This window comes from Plodia interpunctella, chromosome 5 (genome assembly GCF_027563975.2).
Source record: "Plodia interpunctella isolate USDA-ARS_2022_Savannah chromosome 5, ilPloInte3.2, whole genome shotgun sequence".
NCBI classification, from domain to species: Eukaryota; Metazoa; Arthropoda; class Insecta; order Lepidoptera; family Pyralidae; genus Plodia; species Plodia interpunctella.
Genome location: NC_071298.1, coordinates 8,137,597 through 8,158,616, shown reverse-complemented (window position 1 = coordinate 8,158,616; position 21,020 = coordinate 8,137,597). Strand labels below are relative to the sequence as shown.

General features: G+C 33.8%; 1 protein-coding gene across 8 annotated transcripts in view; it reads right to left on the bottom strand.

Moving 5' to 3' along the window:
• Positions 1–21,020, bottom strand: part of raskol — a 118,850-nt gene that overhangs the window by 63,461 nt on the left and 34,369 nt on the right. For 3 of the 8 annotated variants that reach the window (XM_053745348.1, XM_053745342.1, XM_053745343.1), the window contains exons 3-5: positions 20,798–20,919; positions 18,576–18,605; positions 11,493–11,679 (exon numbers count right to left, since the gene is read on the bottom strand). In XM_053745348.1, the coding sequence (XP_053601323.1) occupies positions 11,493–11,679; positions 18,576–18,605; positions 20,798–20,919 (339 nt within the window). Of the gene's footprint in view, positions 1–4,513; positions 4,716–11,492; positions 11,680–18,575; positions 18,606–20,797; positions 20,920–21,020 lie in introns of those variants that run through there. The other 5 variants (XM_053745349.1, XM_053745344.1, XM_053745356.2 and 2 more) reach the window with 3 other exon arrangements.

Here is a 21,020-nt window from a genome sequence, read left to right as displayed (position 1 = left end):
GGCCTGGCCTAGGTCACGCCGGGGTTGGTAAAGCCTAATGTATTGCCCTGGGGTGCAGCCAGGGGCTGAAACTGCAAACCTTACGCCACCCTTCCCTAATAAAGCTTCCCAATTATTTACGGACCACTTAATTAAATGACTCCCGGTGTCTATCGAAATGTTGGGGTTTGGAGAGAAGCTGTTCTTAATATATATATTAGGATGGAGGTATAGATTCCACCTATGGTGGATTTTGAAACTTATGTGGGTATTAAATAGCCGTAGATATTACATAGCCAATTAAGTAGTTCTTTATTTTTCTATTCAAAATCTTCGTATGTACTTTATACTTAAAATTAAACTTTTTGCTCCGCATTATAATTAATTCTGAATGGTCAACATGAAAGCAATGTTACTTTAACCAAAAAAGAATTTAGGTAGGTACTTTCTATTTTAGTCACAACTTTCAATGCATAAGTATAACTAAGTATTTGCAAAACCCAGTACTCATTCCAAAAATATTCACCTAAACGGCTGGAAACAATTTGAATTGCAAATATCAATCCACGCGTTGTTAGCAACGCCTCGCGCCAACTAAAACCTAAAAACAATATAATATGCATATTTCAAAAACGGGATTTCACTGAGAACATTCCGCTTATTTATTTGTAAAAAAGGTACAAAAGGAATCTTTTTTTATTTTTTATCGTTAGACCATTTTAACGTGTCAAACATTTGACAAGTGTGAGTGCACCCGGCTTAATAACTCACCAACTCATGGAACTTTTTCATTTTAACCTAGTTATACAAAGTTAAGACAAATATGAATAGTACAGGGACGGACGCGTTATGTTTATAAAAGCTATAATTGAAATTTTCATTGAACTGAATGAATATATTGACTTTATTACACAGCGACGACGACTCCACAGCCAAACCAAAAAGGATCGATTGTATATTTAATAAAACTACAAAAAAATATTAGATAATTAAAGTGGCATTCTCGCTAACATCATAATTTTATGAAATTTATGTGATCGAAAGGAAAATTATGTATTTCCATGAACGCGTTCGTAATATGCCGCCGATGGCAACTTTCGCTGATATGCAAGTTTCACTGACACTCGGCGGTTTGACAAGTTTAAGCTTATGATAAGAATTTTAAATGAAGAGAGAGGTGTTGTATAAGATACAAAATCCTAAGATGTGCTACAAAAGTCACCGATTAGATCGCTGCGATGATAGTAAAAAAATATGCATTAATTAACAGCCGTCAATTAACTTTGTTGGATTTGTAGTTAAGAACATAAATACACGTAAACAACATTAATTTTCGTATCATTAAATTAATTAAGTAGTCTTGTACCAAGTATATTTGTTTATATTAATGATCGACGAACTATTCGAGTAAGTAAGTCATACTTTTTTTTTTTTTTTAATGAATCGGAATCCGTTTGTATATTGGAAACTATAAATAGAGAAAAAATGTCAACACGTTACATAGCATCTAGTTGGAATATAAATATTCATTTTTTTGTTGGAATATTAATTTTTAAATGCCCATGTTGTATCAAATAAATATGGCTAATACAACGACATGTGGAGAGACGATATCACTTGGTGATAATACGTAAAATTGTATAAAAGCAATTAGTCGTTCATTGAACCTCCGAATGTATGATATATTTTCTTGTCTTTTTTCTAGACAAGTTATTTATAGTCAAGACTTAAACAAAACTGTCGTCAAAGTACATTTGTACAGGTAATTTTTATGCTTAATTTGAATTTGCAATTATGATCTATGATATCACCATATTGAAAACTTTGAACCCCTGTAAATCTATGCTTTCGTACCAACTATATGAGTTAATCGTATAATATTGCGTAATATCGTAGGAAATGCGCGCCACATCGATATTCGCAAATCGAACAAATGCATTTATCGCACAAAATAGATCGGTGGCACGTCATTTTTATGCAATACCGTGTAAGAATGATCTCTTATATCATCGGCATGAAATTTGTAATTGTATCGTTACGTTAGATGTTCAGACACTCGCGACCACATGCCAGGGCAGGTAAAGCGGTATCGATATAAGATCAGTTGAGAGGAAATGACATATATTTTCCACGAATATGATTTTGTGTATTCATATATTTTCTTCACGTACTTTTTCTCAGTACTTAGTAGTACGAATTATATTGCACAAATAGTTCTCGTTGTCAGAAGAACGAAAAGGATGTAGAGCGATACCATTTAGAAAAATGTCTGTTCCCGGGGATTATTTTCGGCCATCGTTTACCTAGTTTTATATTGTTCCTGTAATTTAATGAATTATATAAAACACTTTGAATAGTCATAAATTGTCATAATAAATTACCTGTAGCTACAAATCCTTGTATTATACTATACACTTGGGTAAATAATAAGATAAACGTGTGGTCATATGTTTGTTTTTCACCAACTGTACCGTAACAATGCAGTGAGTCGTCAAGGTAAACAAGGCACTTCTTTAATATTATATTAATTGTCACATTGAAATCAAGTGAAATTGTTGACTAGAAACTTTAGATGTAAAAATAAGAGATGTACCTACACCACATTAAAATGATGCAAACCTTTTCACGATTGTCTGTTAAAATGAACTTTACACAAATTTTTTGCAACGTAGCTATTACCACTCACGGATATCCAATGCAGAAAACTTGACGTGCAGTTGATTGTACAGTCACCCTTACCCTTATCCCCTAGTGGTGAATTTATAGCTATATGTGCGTTGACCGTGAATCAAGTGAACAATAACTTTTTAGTGACAAGTCATGGGAATTTCACTCTTAACAGCGCAATTTTCACCCACTTTCATAAAAATAATAAACCAGAGAAATCAGCGTTTGCTAACGATAGTGTATAAGTGGAGTCATCATATTCACATTAAACATAAATGGTAATGTAAGTTTTAGATTTCACAAGGAAGAGTTCATGTGTACACTGCATGATATTTAAGTTTAATTGTTGTCTATTCTTCCTCCTCTTATGTTATCATCTTTTATAATGCATACATGTTATTTATTTAGACGATCTATCATTCATTGTATGTACTGACAGCAATACCTGACATGTTATTTGGTTACAATTCGGTGGCTTATTTTTCCCAAACAATAAAATTGATATATATACTATACTTTTACAAATGAAAACAATTGATTACATAAATATTTACCTTAATGATTGGAATTTTATTGTTTTTTAAACACATTACATTCAGATATTAAACAAGTTATACATGTCGCCTAACCTAAAAAATAAACTTAGTCGTAATAATGTGGTGTGAACTATCTGTAGACTGTAGACTAGAACCGCTAGAACTGTTGGCTCACTCCCACGCATGTGGTCTCAATCACCATAATCATTGATGAATGGGCTTTTTGTTGAAGTTATCTCATTCCGATTCAGCCCTTCGAGAGGCTGGGAAAATCCGTATGAATATTTTATAGGGCTCCAACCTCCTCCTAGGCGGGTCGGGTATCGCAACTTTTGTTTTAACATCGGACAGTTGAATAGACTTCTGACAGAAACAAAACTTAACAAAACTTCTCATTTTCATGAATAACGTCCTGTTTCTTTGAATTGAAATAAATTATATATAATGTTTTCTTTAGCATAGTTCTCATATTTGTAGTAGTCAATTTATTTTATCATCTTTTACGTCGTTCCAGGGCAAAAAATAATAATATCTCTTTATATTGTAGGAAGTCCTCTAATTGACTCATCCCAGAATGGTGAATTTCCCAACATTTTCCTTTGATGACTCAAATAAATTCTTCACGCTACGAACCCTTCGATTTCCTCGTGAAATATTAAATATCATTTCAATAGCCCAATCTCTATGGAAGCAGTCCTACGATAATAGTAGCCCAGATTGGATATAACATATTTATCGACGACATCCAATAAATATTTATTGCTTCTTCAATGAAAAACGCATTATAGTCAATTGAATTAATATCTTTGGTGTTATATATGGGCTAAATATGAAATACAAATATTTTTGTTATTTAAACATTTATTGCATACTAGCGATCCGTCCCGGGTTTGCTCGGGTTAAGACATAATAAAAAAATTGCCTATGTTGCTCCTGAACGTTTCGTCTGTCTCTATACCAAATTTCATAAAAAATCCAGTAATTTTTGAGCTTATTCATTTTGAAAACCTTATGTGACATATTACACTAAAAGATTGTTTATGTATATATTGTTAGGTTCTGTTTTGAAATATTGTTATGCTATATATAATTTTCGAGCTTCCAGTTTATTACCAGTCACAAATCGATAAATTAATTCAGAATAGCTAACTAATATTCTCTGAAAAACATCAACATCGAGTTTTATAATCAAATATGTAAACATATATGACTATTTAAATGTTTATATATCACCCATAACGTATGTAACGTAGTGATAGCAAGTAAATACTTGTGAGATCAATGGATCACAGTAGAATGTAAATAGTAGAGCTGCACTTTTCAATAGAAACCTTACTATTGCCGTAAAAATGTTGATAAAATCACTTCACTATCACTGCACTATGTGAGTACTTCACTTACTTTTCCGCAAAAGTAACGAGTACTCAAAAATTAAAATTTAAAAAGAAAAGTGTTCGTTATTTGAAATTGTTTAGAGCGCCTGCGATCGATGTGTCGCTGTTCGTAAGCGAGACTACACACTGACGGCGTGGACGGCGGCCGTCTGCCAGCTACTGCCATTCAATCAGAGAATAGTAGGGGCGTCACATTCATAACAATCGTTAACTATTTTCCGCCAATTAGTAATTAACATTCAAACCGAGAAGTGTGCGCATGAGATCAACAAATGACTTTAAACACAATCGACTTCACATAGAAAGTCGCGATTCTTCTCACATTTTATAGAGATTTCAAACATTGTTCATAAGTTTCACTAAAAATATGGTAGGTACTAAAATATTTTATAGTTTTTCATGTAAAAACAATTGACGCTAATTAAAGTTAATAAAGAGTGAAGATAGAAAGCTCGAAGCGAGTTGTCTTCAACTGCGTTCGTGACAGATATAAAATTCTTTGCATTCTCGAATAATTCTATTCAGACCACTCTTCAAAGTATACATTTAGTATTAAAGAAAATACAATATTTATTTATTTACATGTTTATTTATGCATTTATCCTAATACACTGACTGTAAATTTAAAATTTAAATATTATTGAGGAATTAAATAAATACACTTACTTAAAAAAATACTATACTATAGAATATACAACCAGATGTCTGTGGTCTAACATCAACGAGGAAAAAGCTAATAATAAACAAGATTAAGTTTAGTATATGTTTCTAGGTAGAAGCGTTGTTGTTTGGCGACCCTACATATTTCTCAGAGACAATAGCAACATGAGGCATCAATGCGTTCTGCGCCGATAAAGAACAGTGGAAATGCATCCGCATCGAATATTGATACCACCGTGAATCAGAAAGCACGACGCCAAGTCTGCTATAGTCATGTGGCTATTGATATGGGGACGAAGCCATTCGTATTGATGATAAACGTCGTTTTTAATTGATAATGCGTCGAGATAATAGAAACACACTGTTTCAATTATAGAACTGTTATTTTGATGCAGATCTTCGACAGATTAGGAATGATTCGCCATACAGGTTTGCATTTTGTAAAATCATTAAATTATGTGCATAAAAATATATAAACTAATGTCACCCACGTAAATAACTTTACATGATAAATTTATTTTTCAAAAGATTATGTAATTATAACCGCAAATTCGTTGCTAATTTGTAAGTCATTATGGGCTGACATCGCGACATCGTGAATGCTTCGTAAAGTAAGCCGCTAGAATAATGAACACAACTGAAAAACTGAAAACTAGCGGGACGTCGCCCGCTATGTTCTCTCCAATCTTCATATCGCTTGATCAAAATCAATCTTGGTGATGTGTGTCATGTTATTAAGTACAGAAATCTATACGAAAACATGAAGCGGTGATAGACTGCCACTTTTTGCACTTTATTAAACGTGTTTGCGAAAGTTACCTAGTCAATATACATTACATAAAAAGCTAGTTCAGTAATTATTTAAATTATTATAACCAGTTACAATTACTTAAGGAAATCACTACTACTATTTGCATGACAAAATAACTATATTTTATTCTATTTCTAGTTTCTATTTCTTAATTCGATTTTATGACAGAAAAAACACATTTTAGATTGTTTAAAGATTACACTATTTTGTATGTTTTTACTTAATAGTCAGTAGTACAAAGCAATAAAATAAAATTAAGCACCAAAAATTATCTTAAATTTCAAGTACGTCATATTTCTCTAGTAAAATTAGTAATGAAGACTAATATTAGAAGTTGCACCTAGCTCCGAGAAACGCACGTGCCGCGACGGAAACTTCGTGTCTCAAACGTCAAACACTGGACAGAAATATTCAAGTGCACGAGTCGGTTTTACTAAATTATACTAAAGCGAAATAAATGCCATGTTCAAACATATGCCGTTTACTTACAGACTTAGTCTTAAAGATTATAATGTTTACTTTTTACGTCGCGTCGTCTTGAAAATAATCGTTTAGTCACTTTTGATATGATGCATTGTGGTTGTCCATCAAATGGAAAAAAGTATCTAAAATATAACAGTCAGAATCCGTAGCTGGTATCTTCAACTCCGATATCCTCTAGCTACGTCATTAACCGAGTCATGCATGATCAGGCATACATGGTCTTTTAAGGATAGTGCTACACTTTTACATTCCAAGATAACTACAGAATGTTATGTCTCTAGTCTGATTCGTCAAGCGCTCATTTAACTGTTAACCACATATTATTTGTCATGACTTATCAACGTGTAACGGTAAAAAAACGCCCTTTATAAAACAGTTTCTGTTAATGGCTTAAATCATTATATTACGTGACAAACGTCGGAACCCCGTTTAATAAATTTCGGGGCCGCCATAATATCAATGGTCGTCTGGGGAAAACATCTGTAAGCAAAATGTCAACTTGTGTACTATACCAAAAATATTATTATTTCAAATCATTATATGTGCACATTTTAATAGCTCTACCATGGCTACACTTCTAGTGTAGTGGGAATTTCGGGAATTCTTGGAGTAAATTAATCATAAGTAAAATAAAGATTTCCCGTTTTATGTAGCCTATGTATGTATTTATAAAAGGATGTTTTCACCGGAGCTTTAAATATATGTCCTATAGTTAATGTTCACTAATTATTTTCAATCATATTGAACAATCAATACCCATATGAGCGTATCATTCAAATAACATAACTACAAGACTGGAATCATGTTGACTCAAGGAGCCACATTAGGAGTCACTAACTGATCACTCGAAAGTTCTTGACATACCTACGTACAAATAGTAACATTGCTTTCATGAAAGTTCAATACCATCGTCTGGCCTCTGGTCTCCTTATATGATATAAGTTCCAGTTTGAATGACAGGACTTGGATGGGAGATAAAAATGCAGCTAGTGAAAGTAATAAATAGTTAGGTGTTTAGATTGGATTTTTTTTCTGCATTATAGGTTAGGTGTAACAGCTCGTATATATAACATGCTATCTATGTATAAATAACATCGAATTTTCCTGTTCAGTCGCTACCAATTCCTTGTAATTTTCTGATTATGACTAGGCCAGACCTGTGGGCCAGACCAGGAATCCCAAATGTCCCTTTCAATATTGTATTCGAAATTATAATGACGCCAATTGTTTGGTTGATTGAAGCTATTGGCCGATTGCTTTGTTTATTAATATTCAGAATGAGTATTATTCACCGGAATAGAGGCGAGGTGGCCCCATGGTTCCCTATTAGCCGATCCTTTTGTGAGTCACGACCGCAGAGTTCATCAGACCAGCGGCCTCTAGACAAATTATTGTATTCTTTGGAGCCGTGTCCGTGCGAGTGTGAGGTTTCTTTATGCGAATGTACTGGATATTATAGTTTGTTGCTCTTTACGGTTCTAGCGCTACACATAGGTATGAAATATGCTAAATTCTTACCGAAAGGATGTAGCCAAGACTACTGATATCGAAACGCGAAATTTACAGTTTCTGGATATGATTTGAAAATGATGTTTTTGATTGAAAATACAATGGTTTATTAGAAAATTAAACAACATTCAAAACTAATGAAAATCAAATACGGAAAACCGCCATATTTGCTAAAGTAGACAGAACCAGGGCAGGTGAAAATTTATGCTTTATGCAGGATGATAAACACAAATTAAAAATGGAGTTAGTAGCTAATTGCCGTGATACTCTCCGTTCCAATTAGTTGCACTTTTGATTGATAGACGTGAGCACGACCACATTTCGGTGTAATACATCAGACAAATAGATACACACTCTACTTATTCTGTGACTAAAACGTTTTTTTTTTTTTAATTATTTTTAACAAAAATATTATTTTTAAGACAAACTTTTATTGTTTTCATAGAGATCTTATTTCATTCAATACGTAACAAAAATCAAGTCATTGCGGTAAACTGATGAGTTCCCTCGTCTGGAGCCATTCCTGCGTGCAGCATCAGGTCATGCTTATCGTAATAGTGCATTGTCATCCAAACTAAAGATTTGTACAAAATTTTAGCTCAATGAGATATCTAGCTAAGCTTTAAGAGTATCGAGTAGCTTCAAAATTGAGCTGTGAGACTACACCCGAACATACATACTCGTACAGTGCGAGTTGAATAAAAGCTTGTCAAATCGAAATCATCATAGTTACTTTACTTTATATACCCTTTTCGTTATCGGGGAAAGTTATGTATAATGTATAAGTTATGTGTGTATTCTCTAAATTCATGCAAATCACAGAGATCTCCAATCAAATATTATGTACGTAGAGAGTAGAGAATGAAGTGCCAGAGCAACAAACGAGTCTAAATCATTTAAATATTACGTATTAAATGGTAACTCGATATGCTGCTGTGTTGCACCACAAATTACTACTGAAAAACGACGGTTGACAAAAAATTTAGTTGAGACCGAAATTAGAGTTTCGTTTTCGTCAAAGACCGCTCAGTTATTTCGGACTCGTCAATCGACTCTCGTGTTTTGTTAAGCGACTAACTTGGCATGACGAGAGACAGGTTAGCAGGGTGATATTTCGTTACATCGCATCGTGTCAAATAAACTGTGTGATGCCCAAAAAATTGTTTGGAACCGCTTTCCATTCTTCATTTCATTCTCATCAATTAAAACTTATTCTTCTTTTATGAATTAAGAAAATGTAAATAGAAACTAATTAGCTCGCGTAAAACAGTACATAGCTTTTATAACTATTACACGGTTTCATAAATACATCTTTAAAAAACACATCTTTAAAAAACACATCTTTAAAAAACACATCTTTAAAAAACTATTACTATTGCTTTTCGCGTGAGTTTTGTAATCGGCAAGAAAATCGTGCACGGACAGATGTGATGAATGACATTCTTTTTTTTCTTGTTTGGAAGGTGTCTTAATCGAATTTCCTTACTTATAGAAATATATTATTTTTGGGGGTGTTTTAAGGTTTTATAACATTTTCTATCGATCTTATGGGATTAGTAGCTTTATGACTACATATCATTAAGATTAGGTAGACGAATAGGCTAAATCGCGATTGGACTAGATCTAGGTCTCAGTTTAATACATGAAATATAACCTCTTTCGACGTTTCCCTGCGTCTTCCTGGATGGGAACAAATCAGTTAAAGTCACCCCGCGTGACATAATTTCACGGTTGAGTCGCAAAGTCACTTGGTTTTGCATACAATGTAATTATGTTGAACATCATGTTCCTTGACAATACTGCACTATTGTTGATGAGCTAGGTACCGTACCATTTCCTTTGTAAATACCTGCGAATACGATTTTTTATATACATCTTCTTCAGATAGAAAGGAAAACGAATAATTTTTACAAATCATACCTACAAGTGAACAGTGAGAGTGTACTCGGACTGTTACCAAGAATTAACTAATCTGTACGTACTTACATACAACCTATCTGTATTCTATATGCAGTTTTCCAAGAAATTGATCAAACCAAACAGTGATATCTCAGTGTACCTACGTGAGATTGATTGTCATTGAGTCCAGAGTGTGAGGGCCCGATGGTGTCAGTCAATTAAAAACGGCTGGGCCCTAATTGTGCCCATTTTAGCTCGATTGCGAAAGAAGGGTCCGGCGCCCGCCATAAAGAGGAACGTTGAGCTCACTTACAATATTTAATGTTTCATTTTTGAGAACGATTGAAAGAATTAAATGCGTTTGTAAACAGATGCGTTTATTAACAGCGCCGTTAGCTGTTTGGGTTAACCAAACTATACGTTTACGATTACAAAAATATACGATTTTTTTCTACATTATCGAGAAATTTCAATCCCTGTACCAAATATGCCAAAAATAGATGTCAATGACATAATAATACAAAGATATATTTTCTTACATAATACCTATGATAAAATGTTCGTTGAAAATATTAAAGCTCAAGACGACGTAGCGACGTTGATAAACAGAGCCTGTGGTAATTTGAATCTGAGCGCGATGATCACAAAAAAATGTAGCTGTTTAGATTCCTAAACTTAAAGATACTTGTGATCTTCAGTAATGGGGCAATAAGAAGAATGGAAGTATGCAGGAGGGGCGTGAAACTCGAGTAATCGATTGGTGCCGGGTGCGATGCGCGGGCGCGTTACTTTGAGCGCCCTTTTGTGTCCACCCATTATAGATATTACGCAATGACAAATCTTCTTCTCTTCAATTCATAGATAATATAGCAGTTACTACCAAGCGATTATTACATTGCGTTTAACAATAATAATCACTCGAATTAGGTATTTTTAACTGAATATATCAAGCTATGAATAAACTAAGTTAAATTAATATGATCTCTTCAGTTTATTTACACAATATTCATTCAACTGATATAAATTTTTAATGATTTAATTATATGCATGATTTATCAGCGCAACGCCGCCGCCTATTCTAATTTATTTCGTGCCAACTGTGCACTGTAAATTCGCCATCTAGCGTCGAGTAAATTAAAACAATAATATGCGCCATCTAGTATTGAGTAACTGAAAGTTGCACGTTAAATAAAGCTTATAGAAATATGCGCCATCTAGTCAAATAACTAGACTAAAATTATATACGCCATCTAGTGTCGAATAACTAGACTAAAATTATATACGCCATCTAGCATCAAGCTGTTAAAATTATTTGCGGGTTTTCATTCATTCTACTAAACACAAGATGGCGCTACTGGTCTGAAACAGTGGGTACACATCGTCAACGAGACATGGCAACCCGCGACGTGATTCGACGTACATTGCGTTATTTGTGTGAGAGCTTTTTTTATTACCGCGAAAACCGTACCTACATCGGAACCACCAAGTTCTGCAAAGTCTTTGAAATTATAACAGTATATTGTAGACAGCAAAAATCAAATATTCACAAAATACCTTGTGCAGGCATGGCCCGCAACGACACCGCATCTTCTTCAATTTCATCTTCCACCTCTTCTTCAGTGATGGAAGGTGGCGCGGCCCAGCAACGAAGCCGCACGCCCGCAGCACCCGGATGTCCACCGTTGTCTAATCTCACTCGGGGTAAACTTCTTGATGAATATTCACCACTGTTGTTATTTACCTGAGGATGATAAATAAAGTACAACTATAATAATAACACCAAAAGGGTCTTTACAGGTTATGCAGATTAGAGTTCTCAACTATCAACAGAAACATGGACGGAGCACTAACAGGGTTATCTACTACGTTTATATCCCTGAAAAAGTGAGTAGGAATAGACCATATACCAGACTAATACCAATAAACCGCGATTATCGCTACCGGCGTAGGTTTGCCCGACAAAGAACTTTTTATTTACAACAGTATTCTAAGACGCGAAAATAAAAAATACAACATAAATAAATCAGACAGTGGTGATGTTAGCAATAAAACGACACATTCCATATTAAACGTATTAGAAAGATAAAATATATCATACTACATCTAGGAATGAATGATAAAAAATGCCATTGAGAAAATGATCAGCTTCTGTTTATCATTCAAGTAGAGAATCACGACTTCACGACTAGTCGTAAAATAAACAACGAAAAAAGCATCGTCTGCAGCAAAAATAGACATTGGGTCCACTCACATAGAATACGAGCAGTCTTAAAACATGCTTCAAATATTGAACCACGTGGATATTTATCATGGGTCATTTGTATACATATCACACGTTTTTTGACCACCGGATCCATATGTCAATCCATAATCAGCGACTGAATGCCCGCATGCAGCAGTTAGTAGCAAGCAGCTGCCTGCCGATAAATGCACTCGTAGCATGCTTCGATTGAATTGATTGAGGTCGTTTTTGTACGCGGCGAAGTGTGGAAGTGATTTTAATAGCCAACATTTTGAGTTGCGGTGCAGAAATAGAGCCATAAAACGATCAAGCATTGCGGCTTGGCTTTTCTGGTGCAATTATTTCTGAATAGACGGTGGTTTGGTTGAATATACTTTTTGACTTCAAAATGAACATGTTTTAGGATTCTCCCCAAACTATACCATTAGCACTTATACTTAAACAGAAATAAGGTTCAAATTAGTATCTATCACACTAAAACTAGTTTGATCATACAGTAGTAGGTAGGTATATATTCGATGGCAATGTTTCTTACATAGCGGTAGATGTATCGGTCTCCGATGCTTTATGCCATACAGTAAGTATTACATTATGCTAATTTAAAAGAATTACAAGTCCATTACGAGCAAGCTATAGCCGTGGGAACCCGCATAGACTTACCGTTTACCGGATCTGATCAAGGCTTTTTGCTTAGGTCACATTACAATTTTTAAGCATAGTATAGTAAGTAATTACGAATATAATTACTAATGTAACACGTTGAGCTACAATCAACTATCTGCTACTGCATTTGCAATAAATGAGGGAAGATTTATGTGTCGACTGTAGATTACAACACCTGAGGTGCAAGAATTTTATGACCAATAAAAAAAAAATCTAAAAACAAGTTCCGCAAAGAACGAACTTAGGAAATTTGGCAGTCTCTGAAGTAACAGGATTTATGCTTCAACGCGTTAATTTTCTGTGCGATTGCCGTTCATTGAAAGGAAAAAGTAGATTTCTAATTTCAACTAAAGAAAAATCGTTTCTGTCGATAATTCATATTCTGTTCAAAAAAGTTATATTCCGATATCAAAATTAATAACAACCAAGTAATTTAAACACCTTCAGAATAAATAGAAAATACAGAAGTCGTATAAATTAATCAGAATAATTTGTATTTAATTAACAGATGACATTTAATCTACCTTGAAGCACTAATATGAGAACTTTACATGTAATGATCAAACTCTTATTTGAACGTTATATTAATTCGAACAAATATTTCATTTCCTAAGTTCTAAAGAAAATCCGCACTTCTCATTATCCTTTATCATAATAATGCAATTGAATATTCTTACATGAACGTGATATAAAATACACACACACAGCCGTATATACTCTGGTCTGTAATGATACTTGCATTCTTTGGAGCGTGACGTGGAATTGTCACCTGACACGTTAAAATCAAGCGCATATCATGTCCTCGTTGTCCTCTCTAATGTGGCCTAAATTATTGTGAGAGCCTTGCAAGTCATCGCCATCCATATTATGAGAAATTTATCTGACCAGATGTTAAGTCGGCCTATAACTGTGTGCGTAAGTGTCGATTGATAAGTGATTTAAATTGATATTATTTAGTATTCGCAAGAATCACAAAATCAGACATATTATACGGAATCTGACTGATGATTTACTAGATATTATTTATGGTTAAGTAAATTTTGTATTTTTTAAATATTAACTTAATATGTGCAAATATCTCATAATTAAAATATCCGAAGCAGAAAAATGGAAAATCTGATTGTAGCACAATAAAGCTCAATGCCAGACAGAAGTCCTCAGCCAAACGACAGCAAACGGCATGATATTTGCACAAAGATGTTAAAATAATTGGAAAATATTTTAAGCCAAGGTTAAGTATCCAGACTATATTAAATGACCTTTTAACTATTTAAATATATCCACAAACATCTTAGTGTGAATGGAAATACAGCTGCATGCATTATCGGAATAGAATCGATAAAATTGGAACGAAATAAACGTAGAGGACATTAAATATCTTTCACATGAATTATTGTTGTTTTATCTTTTTCATGTAAAAGATTATTGTTCCATTACACGCACACCGCTGAAATGCAACATCAATGTGCCCTATTAGCTACTGTGGATGCTCATCATAAAATTAAGATAGACCCAGTACTGTTGCTTACTAATGGAGCTATAAATAGGTCGGAGAAAGCACCGTGAAATTAGAAACTCTCAAATGTCGGCATCACATCAAGGTGTATCAAAATTGACAGGGCTCAGGGGCATTTTAAGCTTTAGCTATGTACTTTTAAACTGTACTAGGCAGTAATCAAAGATCAATCTTTCTATGTTATTTTCAAATGAGGTCAAACCATCAAACCAACTGTACTACAGCTAACCGCTTGCTTCCATATATCCTGCATATCAATATAATAATTATATTGCCCATAAAATGTATGCATATCACATTCAAAAATATACAGTTATGTTGAAATGAATGGAATGGAACCACTAAGTGCCGTGCAATAAACAACCTGTTAAATGTGTAAATACTGGTTTATGGACGGTGAGTAAGATGATTTGGTAGAAATTAATGTCCGTAACTTCAAAATTGGTATGTTTTGCACTGAAAAGTTGATTTGTCCCGCTTTTCTTCTTTCACTCCTCGCACCTTTCCATTTTCGTTTGAAAAGTAATACCGTCAAATCAAGGCATTAACATAGTGAACGTTTTAATCTCGAAAAATTTAGCTCAGTGCTATCTTTGTTAAATTTTATTTTCTTTTTAATATTACCAGCTATTTTAGTCTCCAAATTCGTAAGAGCCGAATGACGTCACCATCATAATTCCAACTCCAACTTGAGCCATATTTAGGTCGACTTTGTCAGTAGTCATTAACGCATAATTGTCACAATGTGGCTACTCCCATCTGCAGACTCATTTGGACAAATTAAACTCTGTTATTTGTTCACGCAAATATATCTGAGTGGTGAGCTACAAAAGAGACAATATAGGTATAGATCTCTGTAAATTTCTTAAAAATATATAATATACGTGTTTGGATTTTTGCAACTAACTACTATGCATCATATCACATAGAGCCTGATTACATCGAAATACCTGTATTAATATCCAGAAGGAGAATAACTGTTGAAAAGATAATTTTTCACGTATTATTATATTTATTTATTGGAAGGCATTAAACGTCGTTTGACTCGTCAAGAACGTTGCTGACCGTAGACACAAACGTAAAGCTAAGTCAAAGATAAACGTTACCTGTCAATAAAGAAAAGTTTACGAGACTTGAAAATGTCCAGTAAAACAGAGATTTAGGTAGACATTTAAGCTTTTTAACCCCCGGCGACAGAAAGAGGGGTGTTATAAATATGACGTGTCTGTATATATGTATGTTTGTATGACATCGTAGCAGCTAAACGGTTGGACCTATTTTGATCAAGGTTTTTTCTTATTTGAAAGAGAATTTAATTGAGAGTGTTCTTAGCAATTTTTGAAAAATGTACGTTCAGCTATTTGGAAACCATAAGCTCTTTTCTAGCGATTGTTTTCCTGTAACCACATTATAACCGACTATTATAATGTGGTTACAGGAACAAATTATTATAGAAAACCTCGGTGGCGCAGTGGTAAAGTGCTGGCCCCTGAACCAAGAGGTCCCAGGTTCAATCCCCGGTCGGGTCATGATGGAAAATGATCTTTTTCTGATTGCCCGGGTCTTGGATGTTTATCTATATATGTATTTGTTATAAAATATAGTATCGTTGAGTTAGTATATCATAACACAAGTCTCGAACTTACTTTGGGGCTAGCTCAATCTGTGTGATTTGTCCTAATATAGTTATTTATTTATTAACAACCGATAAAATTATTCCATATAAATATATATTCAATTCATATATATATACTGGGATACTATATGGACAGAATGCAAATAAAGCAGTTTCTGTACTAAGTACGTATATATGTGAAATGGTACCTCCGACAGATTGGCAATTAATTACCGAATTCCGTACAAGGGAATTCGGTAATTAATTGCTAATTATGCCTCCATCGTGCATTCTGAAACTATTCATTTGTAACTGCACTGCACGCCATGTGACTAGAAATGAACGAACAGGTCATATAGGTTAGTTTATATACCAATAATATACAAGTACTGCGTCGTTCAAGGATTTCTGCTAACATTTACAACCGAAAGCAGTTATTTGAATATCCCATACATAAATCATCAGCAACGGCCTCCCTATGTATTACCTTTAACTATTACGTTTCATTATTTAAATAGGTTCATGCAAAATATTTTATTTCATTAGAATTGTCTTTTCATAAGTATCACTCTCTCAACACTTACTTAAAATACTTAGTTTATGAGAACATGTATCACAAAACCGAAAATATTAAACATTGCAATGGATCGGATGCTTTATTTAATTGACGTCAACATTATTATGATTATTTAAAGCATCAAGCAAGCAAAGATAAATCTCAATTTTTATTTCAGTTATTTATTTAACATTTCACATACACAAATACTTACATCAACAAGTAAAGCTTTATTGCGGCACATGGTATTAATTCAGGGATGCAAGTATCTAAGTTCTATCTAACCTCGCGTACCTACATGATAGATGTACATAAGGTTGTATTATGGTTGTACACGCGCACGTGCGGCCGATGCAACTGCAGACATGTCCGAGATGCCGTTACGTCGCACACAGCATCCTGACAGAACAAGCTGCAATCATTCGATCAATAAGGACGTGCGCTGCCATGCAGTTGCATTCAACTCAAGATAACAATGAAAGAATAGACTCAATCATTTATCGTATATAATACAGAGACATTATACCCTTATTTACTAACGTTGAGCATAATAAGATTCTTATTTTCAAGGAGAGTCAATACTAAGCAACTAATTTCGTATTGCGATTGAAAAGGTAGAGCCCGTGACAATCGTAAGACAGCTGAGAGCTTAGTTACTCGTTTTCAGTTAAGTGTTAGGGATTAAACGCTCTCTTGTGCTAGAAACTATCGATATGTACAATTCATGTACTAAAATTGTGTACATCAATTGCTTTACGGCGAAGAGGCAGTAAATCTGCAAGAAATGGTATGTATAGGTTAGCGACCCCCGCTAGTCCAACCCAAATGATAGAAAAGTACAGTTATACAGGTTAAATATTACAGATTAATGTGATATCTAATATACATAAAACAATGAATTAAGTATTTCGTATTCGTAGTTCAATTAGTCAAGCCTGTTTACTGACAAAAAAGGCCAACTAAGTAATTGCAGAATTTTAAAATATTGTCCAATAAAGAAATAAATTAATGTTATATATAACTAATTTAATAAATAATATAGCCAACATCACAATGGACAAAAAAGTTAAAAACATCATTAAATATTTTTCATACCAAAGCCGGTTTGTCAGGTTATGTAACATGTATCAGCTGTTAGGCTGTTATCGTTCCAAATCACAGGGGAAACTTGCGGCGAAACAGGTGCTGTGCCTGACCGCAACACTGACGATGATGGACATTCTTCTGGCATACCAGCCAATAAATTTAAAACCAGAGACAATTTTCCTAAAAATTGTTACAATGAGGCCAAAAAGAAGTGATTTTCGTTGCTGGCTGAACTGACCTCGACTGGTGAACTTCGCAATGGTTCACCGCGCACATGTTTATTAATACCATGACATCATGAACTCCAATTAGTATCCTATGAACCACAGTCCATAAAACTGCTATTACAGTTAAATATAATACTACAATCATGATTGCAGCTCTTAATTGCTTTTAAAATTAAAAGTAGCTTGTTAACTGCGTTATAATTTATACAGTACTCCCATGCGAAATATTTCTCAAACTATTTTGGTACAGTATAGGGCCTTTTATAAGGCCTTTTATAGAATAGTATGACCTCAGGGCTCAACCAACTGCAATGCAAGAAACAATTCGATCCTTATTTGATCCAAGTTTGATCACGAGAACCAGGTTCTGTTGCGAAATAGTTAGGTACAGTGATAAATATAAGTAAAAAACTATTACAAGAAAAACACATGTGTACTACATGATCTACATACTCGATTACATACAATTTAGCCTAACTTTCAATAGGTAGGTAGAAAGTTAACTTGGTACCATAAGTATATCAGATTAGATTTATAGCATTTTTTTATAAATTGGTTAATGGAATGGTTATGGTGAAATCAACAAATGTCAATTGTCACTACGTGAAAGTCGATTTTTTTTAAACTTCAATCGTAAAATGTTGAGCGTGTGTTGATATTAAGAATAATATGACTATATATATTTGTTTTCAGAAAATAATTATGACATAAACACACTTCAAAATAACTTACCTGACGATCCACATAGAAACCCGGAAAGGACTGTCGCGTGCAACAATAGAAAATATACATTAATATTAATTTCCGATATAATAGTATCTAGTTACTAGATAAAATTTTGACTTTTGCCATTAACTACTTATACCTTATATTATTTAATCTATGGGTTTTTCATTATTCGTCTAATAAAATTAAATACATATAGTTGGTGATCTGACGCAGATTTTGATGTCCACCACAGACTACAAACATCTAGAAAACATCTCTAGTTTATAGAAAAAATACACGTCATTCACGTTATGTTCATCAAATGGTAGAAGTTATGTAGCTATTAAAGAAGTCAGATAAGCATTTACAATATGAACAAATGACTTACCTACAAAGGATTTACAATATTACCAACTGTTATAAAGTTAAAGCAATAGATTTTGTTTTTATTCATCAATAGATATCAATGAAGCCTATAATACTGTTATAACACTGTCGACGCAATCAATCAGGTAATACGGTCTAAAAACGTCTCAGTACGTGAGAAGCGGAACGCAACCATTCACGTTTCCGTCCTCATTGTTCGAAGACATCCTGCAAGCAACTGCTCAATGCAAGTACTGACGATGCATGTAGCTGCCTCCGCTTTATCATCATTAAGCCATTAAGATTACGAGTACGTGTTATTTATTTGAGTACCGCTGCATTGTTTCACCAAAATTATAGACCTTGGAAACTAATGTTACCTTTTTTGTATGAAAATTAAACTCAATTTGTTTGTATATTGCATGATGCAGATACTTATTTATAGCACTAACTATTCATAACATAGTTGCATAACTTTCCGAAATTCATTGTTCTAGTTAAAACTTCAAAGAAATGTACGTACTATAAACACATTATCTGGTTTTACTAAGTGTATATACATCTTAATTTTTCAGATGAGCGGAGCAGCTGGTTTGATTTATGCTAAGTGTGAGTGCAGCCCACGCTGGAGCCCATTTGTTCTTTAATCGCGGCTGATGGCTTGTCGCCGTCATACTTCAGCTATCGAAGTTATTCTTTATTATCATATCACCATTTGATAAAATTGAAGCAGGTATTTTCAGTAATATGAGTATGAATGGCGATTTATTCTCCAATAAATAATCTTTGTCTAATTTTAGTACTACTTTTAGTGTAGTTCAATTATACCTAAGTTCGACAACGACTAATTACCTAATATAATTTACACTGCTAGAAAAACCAAAAGACCAAATTTAACAGGCAGGCATGTATTTCAATTTTTAAAAAAGGCAAACTTTCAATTTCAAAAAAAGTTTTTGACTAAACATAAACCAGACCCAGTGTCTGGTTTATGTTTAGTCAAAAACTTTACTCAAATTATAATTCTATTTTCTCAGTATTGTTTAAGTTCTGAATCTACGTTCACGTATCCATTAGGGATATTGATATACATTGATAATATTATAGGATCACCTGCAGCGTTCGATGCACTAAACGTCAATCTTCTATTGTTTTCCACTGTTGTTTTCGGGAGAAAACAACAACTATTAATGCGAAAATCTATAAATCAACTACATTTTATTTGATAATGGTTGTGTGATTCACTTGAAACGTGTTATGGTTATTGACCGTATATACGTAGCCGTGCATGTTACCAAAATAATGACAAGTTAAGTACAATGACTTGCGTACAATTAAATGGTTCCACCTCAAAGACTGCGAAACGTTTTTGAGTTAAGGAAAGCGGAACAAACTAAATCAATTTTACAAATAAAAGAAAACTGGTAAAATTTTTACAGTATCATTAAAGAGAGTGTAATCAAAATTGAAGGAGTACATTGTAACAATTTTTTTACAAACTCGGGCAATTTTATAAATTAACAAATCAAAAAAGACACGACATATATATCACCTCACGGCACGTTATATAATCACTAATTATAACGAATACTAATAATAACAAACTGTCATATTTTTTGTTCTATTGTCGAAAATTGTTTCGCCTCATTTTAGTTATGATGTTTTTTAAGTTTAATAATAATTTTGTTACACAACTATGTCTATATAAAAAATTTTATTAGTAATACGTTATAAAATTTCAGTAATAAGTCATACAATCTCTATCGGTAACGCAACTTTGACCGGTAGAAGAAGAATTGAGATGATCGAGATGAGTAAGAAAATATTGTTGAACTCATGGACCATGTTTACTTACTAGGATAAATTTAAGCAATACTTACAGCAAGTTCCTCACTGGTGTATGCGGTGAGGGTGCGCCTGTCCTGCTGCAGCACGCAGTAGAAGGGCTCCCAGGAAGGCGGCACGCCCAGCGTTGATCCGCCGATTGCGCTGGCCGCGCCGTCTACAACATTGACATTATTATCAATCGTTTGTTAAGAAACAAAACCTTCACAGACTCTTTTGTACCTCAGTTTCAGAATATTAGGGCCTGTTTCACCACTT